This window comes from Ylistrum balloti, unplaced genomic scaffold, assembly GCF_031769215.1.
Source record: "Ylistrum balloti isolate Yb309-2 unplaced genomic scaffold, AGI_CSIRO_Ybal_v1 Utg369876, whole genome shotgun sequence".
NCBI lineage: Eukaryota > Metazoa > Mollusca > Bivalvia > Pectinida > Pectinidae > Ylistrum > Ylistrum balloti.
In genome coordinates, this window is record NW_026782016.1 from 1,765,021 (window position 1) to 1,775,710 (window position 10,690).

Genomic DNA, 10,690 nt, shown 5'->3' on the forward strand with positions numbered 1-10,690 from the left:
CTATGTATAAGAAGTGTACATTTTCTGTAGAGCATATCTAGTACAATGTAGGATATTCAAACTTGGTCAGTGGGTACATTCTGGGAAGTTTATTGTCTGAAAGTAGGTCATTCTAACCTATACCTTTGAACCACTTTATAGAAAAGCCTTGTTTTTCTTAGCATATCTCTTATCCTATTTCATGCAGGATTATCATATTTGATGTAGAGGGATAATGTAATAAGGTCCCAGTGACCATGCACATTTTACAACCATACAATTCTCAATGTCCCTCTATATTCATTTCCAAGGTGGGTGCCAAGATCCTGCTGTGATATCTTGTTAACTCTGAGTTTTGCATGACCTGTTGACATTTCTACATTTTGCTTTAACTAAAATTCATGTACAGTGTATTTGGAAAGACATCTGTTCTTTTTTGGATTATAGCATCAAAGGTCAAGGTCACTGAATGTCATGCTCTCCATTTCTGATTGGTTGATGTATCGTTTTGAACAGTACGGTACTTATACCTGACCTCCCCTTCTCTGGGCTGATGATGATATTAGCATCATTTAATGAAAAAACTTTGGCTGCAGTACAACAAAAACTTTTATTATATACCTACACATTAAATACCCCCATAACCATATATTTGTAGATGTACTAAAGCAAGGAATGACAAACCCTGATCAAAATTATGTAAAACAGACTACTCTACTTGGATAATATCAATCATGCTTTTATGTTGACTGTGCCACCATTACACGAGACTTTTATCATGTTGATAAAACTATATTCAGGACTTTGATGTAGACATCTTTATTTATCATGGCAAAACCTTTGGGAGGACTCTACAATGAGAACATCTCCCAGGAAGAGAGTATACACAATTTTATATCCTTCAAGGAGCATGTTGACAGGTCGGGATATGCTATATGTATATAATGTTCAATAATTAATCTAGTCACATATCAGAGGAAGCTGGACACAAGTGGCTGTAGTGATGTTTACAAGTACTTAATCAAATAGAGGAAGAAGTTAATAGCTAAACAACAGACTAGTCCAACTTGTATGTTAACTTAATAGTTTTACGTTTGCACATCGTTTAAATAAAATTCTTTTTTGCCCAAAGCAGTAATGTGCATAGGGGATGTAAATATAAGCATTGAACTGTCTTCCGGCATATATGGTTGTAGTATTTGACAGCTTTGTAACCACACACACTTTGTGTGTTTGAAAATGATAATTTTACTTTTAACATGGAATGACAGATCATTTTGAATCACATGATATTAATTGAAATGTGACAAACTGTATTTATCAGAAAATTGGTCCAAGGAGTAAACACATTTCCCTCACACTCAAAAGCCCAGGTACGTTTTTACATATAGCTAGTCATATTTAGTGTACAAAGATTATAATCCTTGTTTTCCTGCAATAAAACAAGATGTCCTTACACAAGCTTGGATTCAAAGTGGGGTGGGCTTATTACACGTTTACAGTACATGTATTTGATAGATATTTTACTGAAACAACATTAAGTATGAGTATTATCACCAGATATAGGCCTATCGTCAGTTAATTACAGTCTGGTCCCTCAACATCCTGTCCTGACCTTACTCTAAACTGGTAGGTCATTTACAAGCAACCGAGTGCTGTATCTCTTTTGGGACCCAGAGGTCAATGATGTAGGATTCTAACGTCACAGCTGGGATTGTGTATACCGTTAGGATTGACTCAGTGGTCGAGTTCATTTTCTTTTTCAATTTTGTTTTAATATGACTATTAACATTCATTTATGATGACACCCATGCTTTATTTATGTAAGCTATGAATTACTTACTATTCTCAACTCAAATTTCATTACTTTATGACATATACAATACTGACAAACTTCACACTTTTAAACAGTAGATGTGAGGATATTCATCACTGCTACTTTATATAAACATCTTAGTTCCCTGTGAAATACACACCTTGAAATAATAACAAACTAATGTTTTTGTGGTGACTGTTTAATACTCTCACCGACATGAAAACAAATTTACTCTGTACATGAAAATGACAATATCATATTTATAATTTCTTGTGTATATCATTCATGCAAATTTTGTTTTACATGGTTGGAGAAAAAAAATTTTGAAAATCTTTCTGCTAGGGATTTGTTTTTAACTAGAAAGTGACCGAATTTCCAGCTCCCTTGAATACAGCTGGTCCTATACATACAATAGATATACCTACAACTATCGGAGCTACAACATAGGTTTCTAATGTGTTTAAATACTGGAACATTCACAAAATTCTACACATCAATGAAACAAAACTGTTTGGTACTCGTGTCTCATTTTTTATCAATTACTGAAAAGTATTGTATATATCAACCTAATGACGAAGTTGTTAGACTAGTTATAACATGAGGGGTTAATGGAGACAACTTAATTCCTTAGACATTACATGAAGCAGAAATTAAGACTACATCCATACTTGTGAAAGTATATGGTTATCAATGGTACAATGTAGATTTTGGCGTCAAGGTTTTCAATGACTGGTTTCTGTGACACAAAGAGCTGATACTTTTTACTTTGTATGCAAATTTGATTTTCTTCTTTTCTATTAGACAAGCACTTTTATGTTACTACTATGAAAAATGTAAGCAGTTCCGTAATATTTATCCTGTTTTCCGACCCATATTTTCCAACATTTCTCTCACACTCTCGCAAAAATGACTGGCTAGCATGTATCACTGTCTGCATTGCAGACTAAAACAAACAAAAAATATATCTACATTTCCAAATATATTTTGTATCATATATTATAACACACAGGACAAAATACACAAAAGAAATCATTCAAATCATTTTAAAATGTAAATAATTCCATGATTGGATTCCTCCTCTATAACATTGTAAGTAATATATAAATAATTGGATTCATCTGCACCACTAGAAAACATAATCACAAATCAACATGATCGTCTTCAATCATCCTCAAACCACACACATACAACCTGGTGATACTGTTCAAATCACTCTAGGGATTAAAAATGCATGATTTAGTAGCAATGAATATATTGATGACCAATAAATTGTTGATTTCATTACAACTCTCAAATATTCAGACATGCCCTTTCATTAGCAACTGTTAGTGGATATATACAACGCTACTTTCAACATAAAGATAACTGGAACATGTCACATGAATCTTTACCATAAAGACCAACACGGGTGTTGAAGTACGGGCTATGTCCAACTCTTAACCTGTCGGCAATGATCTAAGAAAGTATAAATAATATTTATAACCCAATAACAGAAAAGACGATCAAAACTTCACACAACAATTTGTCCCATTTTACAGATTGTACTTTGTTCTGACAAGAATTCTAAAAATTTACGTAAAAATGACTCAATAAACAAAAAGTGTATTTCAAAGTTGATAGTCAGATACAGGAAGATGCTACAATCGGAATGTTAGTCGAGGGTCACTCGCCTGCTTGTATCTAGTATGAATGGTTTCCAATTGTTCCTATAGTAAGTTCTGTATATAGTAGACTGCGGAAGCGTTATCCTCTGGTAGCCAGGATAAGAGCTACAATAAGTCCGTATAGACCCAATACTTCAGCAAAAATTAGAATAAGGATCATTCCGACAAATAATCTGGGTTGTTGTGCTGTTCCTCTCACACCAGCGTCTCCCACGATTCCAATGGCAAACCCTGCAGCTAGACCACTCAAACCCACACTCAGTCCTGCACCCAAGTGGCAGAAGCTCCTGTAGGTAAGAAAGTGAGGCCATTATTAAATTGATATTAAAAGAATATCTAGGGACACAGTGCTTCCTCTTTACGAACAATGAAGTAAAGAATATTGACTTGGTAATAAAATGACCTACTAGAAATCAATTTTTACTATTTCTTTGCAAACTTTATTGGTTAAATTCATTTTTATAAAATACTAACATAGTGACAATACAGAAAATCAGTATTTCACAACTCGTTTTTACACGGATGAAATCTTGTTTTGAGGTGTTTGAATGCAATATATAAACTTGATGAGAAAACCTATGATGTACAATTTCCTTTTTAAAAGTTGTAAATGCATACGTGAAGAGTGTGTAGTCTTTGGTGATACTGTTGGCAATGAGGGCAGCTACGACCAGCCCGTAGATGGCAATGATACCAGCCATGACAACAGGGATCACAGACTTCATGATCAGCTCTGGCCTCATCACAGACATGGCAGCGATTCCAGTACCAGACTTGGCTGTGCCATAGGCAGCTCCCAAGGCTGAAACATAAACAACGATGCATGAGTAATGTCTTGAAACAATTCAAAAGGTGTCACTATACTAATCTGTTGTTCACCGATGTAGAAAGTCGTCAATGTGTGCCTTATCATGTTGAATACCTGGTACATCATTCTAAAGCATCTTACCCATATATTCTATAAACCATATACAACACATTCATAAGACACTGCAGAGTATTATTTTGACCCCCAACAATTAGTTCTGACTATTGAGATTGAAGTGACATGTCAGTCTCATGTGTTTGAAGCAACACGTCTATTTCACATGTTTTCACCCTTCAGGTTTGTTATTTGAGTTTAGAAATTGCCAAAGATGAGTGTAATGTCAAAGGTCAACTGAATGCCCTGATTATATGTCATGTATGCAATTTTTATATAATCTATTAAAATCTATCACAGCACATTATTCTTTCACTGTCCAAACAAAATTAAATGTCATTATGTTTTATATTATATACATAGATTTATATTCATCTTTTGAGTGTTTTACACAGAAAACTATGGAGAGTCAAACATATATAACTCATCAGAAACAAAGTCAGTTACCAGGTAGTATGTAAAGATCTCAACATTAACAGCCTCTCAAAATGCAAGATACATTAAGATTGGAGAAATACAATGCAGACACATTCAATTACCAAATTTTGAACATGTATAATATTAAAAATATTAATTACAGTAAAAGTAATTTTGATGAAAATTACCCATTTACATGTTTTAAATCTGTACCAATTCTAAAACCATCACAGTTACAGCTTGTAATAAGTTCCAAAGTGTAGTCAGTACTTTGTATACATTGGAGTATTTATTACAGGGTATTGAATGATCATGTCCTTTTTGTGAACAGAAAACAACAGTATTTAATTACAAAAATCCACTACCATACTATTCAACAGTTATTTAATAGTTCAGTATTGTATGAAATTTCAGACAATTAATTCAATCATGAATTGATTGAAAAGATTGAGTGTTATCTTCCAAAACATCAACAATTCAATATAAGAATGTGACATTTATATATATGGGAGCATATCAAAAAGGAAGAGCATGGCCCAACATTATATATAGATCCCTGAACTGATAAGTATAGCCCTGAAGCTAATGTAATAAAATTGTATAGGGGTACACTTAGTGAAGGTGTCTTATATTTACAGCTATATATAACATTACCTAATGTATACTGGTATGGTATGCAATGGGATGGACGTTACTTGCTTCAGGGTAAATTAAGCATTCTGTTAGTGACGTGTACAGACTGTCGAATGAAATGAATAACCTTTTCCATATTAATTCGGTCTTGTCACAAATTCAAATTTTGTTTGCCAAAATTGAGAACTTCTACATTACCTTATTACATACATCAATTAAACTAAGGGCACAAAAGTGTGAGACTACAGTGGAGAGACTGAGAGAAAATCATGATTATTTTTTCATGTTAAAATCAACATCATTTATAATACAACATACAATACTAAGGATGTAATTAAAGGTTTATTTCCGTAATACAGTATGCTTAACTCATATTTGAAGGATAATGCTTTGAGATTATAAATTTTTTACGTACATCTACAGTGTTATAGATACTTCAAATTGTAGCTGGTATGTGTATATAAAACATCTCGTATATAATGTACATGTACACTGATGTGACAACTAGTATGATTATTGATTGTATTACACCTAATCCTGTATTTAAAGTTGTTTTCTGCGAACAAGATACATCATTGTCATGTATAACTAATACATACCCTTCCATTCAGGCACAAATATTCTATTAAATGCTGTTTTTTGCCCCTTGATAATAATATATCAAATGTTTTAGAAATACAAGCCAAGTTATATTCATTAGAATAACTGCCCTATGCACCAGACCAATGCCTGGACTGGGCACAAGTCAAAATTTGTCTTCCTTTGTTAACTATAGAAAACAGCTTTAGCTTCCAAATGGTAGCCATAAAGTACACATCAATCTATAATGCTGTGCTGATCTTCCATTCTGTGTGGTAAACTGTATTTTTTAAATAGAATCTTAAAATTGTATGTTTATCCATGAATCTGCTACCATATACCGTACATTACATGCTTAGCATCAAAAAGACTATAATTTTGACTTTAATGCTGGCCTACGGCTGATGGTGATGTTTAGACACTTGCAGCCAGAAGCTAAAGCATCGACTACATCAGCACAACTGGGTGTACTCAAACCTAGCTCGACCACGTAAACACTGAACCAGAATCCTCCTAGCATTGATTACTATAGAAGCCATACAATCAATAACCAGTTCTCGGCTGGATGTTAGTTGAGCGATGTCACAGGAAAGCTTGTTACTATACCTAGGCCACAAGAACATGAGAATCTACCACTTACAAAATCAATGTTGGAAAATACACTTCTGTATATATAGATGCTACATATATGGAGAAGAGTAAAATGGAAAGCTAGTATCTTATTGGACAATATCAACAGTGACAGGTTAATCATTTTAACAGATTGGACAATGGATGCATATGACTTATGAACGATTAAAAGCTTTATCCAGCCAACAATAAAATAGGTGATATCTCTTTGTGCAGAAGTACTTTCCTTTCACTAATTTTTACACAGTACAGTGTATAAACCAGTACTTTTTTACCACAATAAATCTATTCAAGTTGTAGGCAGATATTGCAACATGCACCCAGATACATGACATTGGTTATCTTAACTGATTTGCTATAAATCAACACTCACAGCAGTAGGTGAAACTTCATGATCAATCACACTACTGAATCAATTGATTATGAAAAATTAATGTAGTTTCTGTAAAGCAAACCCATGTAAAGAAACATGTGCTGCCTGATTCACATTCGACACAAATATCATTCATACATTTGTATACCAGTGTTACTGGTGATACCTTAAATTCCATCTATTTTCAATTTGCACATTGTACCAAGCAATCTGTTTATTTTAAACTAAATCCTGTTTACTGTTCTGATTCCCCCCCCCCCCACTTAAATGCAGGAAAAATAAAAATAAATGCATATCAACAAATCATTGGTAACTTTTTCATTGAAAGTATGGACTGCATCTGTGATATTCTAAGGTATTGGTGTAGTGTAGTGATAGGACATCTTTAACTATGGGACTCCTCAAAGTATTGAGATGCACAATTTGAAAAAAGACAAGGACAAAGCTGAAACACCTGTGCTTCATATACTACATAATGTTAATGGCTGTGAAGTGGCTATATATTTTTATCGAGATCATATATTTGAGTCTAAAAATCATGTTAACAGCTTAATTTACCTCAAATCTGATGTGAGCATCACCATAAGGGGACCATCAATGAAACACTAGAGACTCCTACTCAACACAACTTTGACATATATATTTAAACATGCTTTTCAGGACAAATACCATAGTTGATGTCATCTCTTGTAACTATTACAAATTTTAGTTCTAATATAAAACACTAGCAATATTCATTTTGAGGTATTTATGTGATTTGATATCTTTCCAGTTATTCCAAAGTGGGGACAGTGAAATGTATACAGTATGAACGAAATGTTAATTCTAAGTTATCATGAGGTTGTGGTACAATACAACATGCAATATGTACGTGCATATGCATGATTACAATTTCAGAGCATAGTCAAGAATTATTATTTTCTCCTTCTGGGTTCTCACCGTAGTTCAAATTTGAGGGTAAAATTAATATTTCGTAATGGTTTTGTACCCTTTAAATTTGCAATTACAAAATCTTGAAGTGCAAGATGAAATTTGAGGGTGAAAAAACTCCATCAGGAGAAAAATGGGAATGCTGCTTAAAATGGGTAAAATGTAACTCCTGTGTGAAACTGTATAATTGCTTGAGAAAGGGCTAGACAGTGGCCAGAAGAAACTCCAATATAATAAAAAGTCCTAAATACAGATCAAGTAACATCATGATGGAAAAAAGAACGATAATCTTCCTCACGTGAAGTGAAAACATCAAGAAGTACCAGATGTCAGAGTAACTTGAGGGCTTAAAAAACTTCGTGTACAATAATGGTCATCTGACAAAGTAAAAACCTCAACATTTACAAAAGTAAACTTATATAAATAAAACATAATATCTTTACCAATGATGGCAGTTTCAATTAGTAACCTTGTTTTTAACCTCAGCAACTCAAAATGGCTTTATATAAGCGTAGGTTTCAGTATTCATGAATATTTCATTATAAAGTGTTCATAGAAAACTTTTGTACAGGGTTCTGGCCGGCTAAATTTCAAGAAAATGTTTGGATGATTAGCATGCAAAAGGCATCAGAAACATTTATAGTTCATATAGTTTTTATCATGTTGACAGCTTTTAATTTGCACTGTCAGCATTTCAAATTTGTTTCACAAGTAACATTTGTATTATAAGACACCATAGTGAAACTAACAAATGTACCTTAGCTTTACGGTGTTAAGCCATGCATAAAGATAAAATGCCTATTATATAAATAATTACAATGAGAAAGTGTTTGTGATATCTGGTCCTGAACATCTTTTAATCATTGACTTATATAGTCCTGTACTTTCTCTTCTCCATGTATGATTACTGTGTATTAAGCTAGTAGAGTTTCCAGAAAACTTCCAAATGAAAACTGACTTTCTTTTTAATTGACAGTTACGGTATAGAATTCGCCATCACCAACTCTATGCAAACAAGATATATGAATGTTCATAATAAGGTCATAATTCTGAATTCAGTGTCATACACACAGATACCCAGATATGTTATCTCAGAATACCTCAGTCACTCAGCAATGTTAATCTTAAAGTTACATAGCTAGTTTCTACCCACAGAAATCAAACTAGGTCACATTGAAACTTTGCAGACAATATCAAGTACCTGCTTGCCCCTTTCAATAACTTTCAAAAACTCATCTAGTGTAACCTATCCCATAAGCTTTAATACATCTAATTCATAACACTATATACAACAAACTTCGAAAACCAACACCTACTGCAGTAAAAAATATACAATTTTATGCTATGTGAATGTATTGACAAGTACATTTACAACTGTACTTCATTGCTCATTGCTGCTAAAATGACTGATTTACTAAATACATTTGTATGGTTGACTAAGTACACTTGTAGTATTTCAACTATATTTCTGATTATCCTTTACTCCTTAAACAATAAATCATAATTATTGAATTAAATTTTTTCAATTTCGTAAAGAGTTTCATGATCAATTATTCATATAAGTATTATTAACACATTTCATATTGTCAAAAGCTCTCATACTTGGTGTTGTATCTAATGGCAATGTCTATTGCAATGACATTATATCAACATGTACATGCATGCAATACAATTGGTTTAATATGTGAAATAGTTATTTCATAGTGTGCATTCCACATTTATAAAATCAATCTTTAGATCTGTATAAAATGTGCCAATTGATTCTAGAAAAGACAGAAACATGAATGCATGTACATTTGATCAGCAGCTGAAACTATGAAGTACAAAATGATTAATGTGTCAAGGTTAATTTTGTCATAAAATTTATTGCTGCCACGTGTATCACAATTTACGAAGGGCAAAGATAAACTCAAATATGATAAATTTTCTAGACATAGTTCATTATATAATTCGCAATTTGCCTACTACGAAGGTACTAAAATTTCATCTAAAAGAAAAAAATATTTTCCCCATGTACACATTTACGTATTAATCCAGTTTTATTGATTTTGTATCTCCACATTTGTTATCAATTATATCCGACCTGAAGTTTATTTTAAACATACAGGGGCATTAACCGAAAGTAGACCTTTTATAAGGTGAATTTCAAGGAATACACAATTATTCACCTTCGTCCATTATCCCGTGACACCCAACAACCGGAACAGATGTCATCAATCGTAAAATGCGTTTTTCTTTCTGACGCTCTAATACAAAACGACATTAGTTGAACTACCAAACACGCTTTATTTCAGTTAGATGGTGAATATGAACGGTACCTTGACTTATTCCCTATCGTCAATGTCACCAAAATTCATCAATGACAAATTCCAAAAACGATCGATTATGACTTGCCCACCCGGTGCCGTGTCAAAGATGAATATTTTTCTTACCACTGAAGGCCATAGCTGCTGTTGCACCCATTGCTCCGAAGAACGGTGTGTAAAGAGGTTGTTTTTCCGCAACGTCGGTCATTTTTCTTAGTTTTCAAGAAGTAAAACAGCAGAAATTTCGATTTCTTTTCAGAAGATAACTACACAGGTTGTTCGACGTCGCAAGATGGCGAATCCACAAAGTATCATGTGATCGCAAAGCTCTATCACTTCTTAGATTGGTGTTGATTGGTCGTCTTATGTAAAAGGATCCAATCAAAACCGTCCTCTTAAACTGCAGTAGGGACCAGTTGACGTCACGAGTAATAAACATGT

The 10,690-nt window shown here is 33.3% G+C and overlaps 1 protein-coding gene across 1 annotated transcript; it reads right to left on the reverse strand.

Moving 5' to 3' along the window:
- Positions 1-1,978: 1,978 nt before the first annotated feature.
- LOC132546138 (V-type proton ATPase 16 kDa proteolipid subunit c) lies at positions 1,979-10,539 on the reverse strand. The gene is made up of 3 exons (XM_060209836.1): positions 10,376-10,539; positions 4,078-4,261; positions 1,979-3,746 (listed from the first exon to the last, which is right to left on the reverse strand). Exons 1-3 carry the CDS (start codon positions 10,455-10,457, stop codon positions 3,539-3,541), a joined length of 474 nt encoding a protein of 157 aa, XP_060065819.1. The 5' UTR covers positions 10,458-10,539; the 3' UTR covers positions 1,979-3,538.
- Positions 10,540-10,690: the final 151 nt, after the last annotated feature.

Bases quoted from the DNA above. Each gene is read 5' to 3' on its own strand.
- LOC132546138 (XM_060209836.1), bottom strand. From the start codon at position 10,457: ATGACCGACGTTGCGGAAAAACAACCTCTTTACACACCGTTCTTCGGA. The intron at 4,262-10,375 runs GTAAGAAAAATA...TTTATGTTTCAG, and splicing joins AGCAGCTATGGCCTTCAGTG to CCTTGGGAGCTGCCTATGGC. The intron at 3,747-4,077 runs GTATGCATTTAC...TCTTACCTACAG, and splicing joins AAAGACTACACACTCTTCAC to GAGCTTCTGCCACTTGGGTG.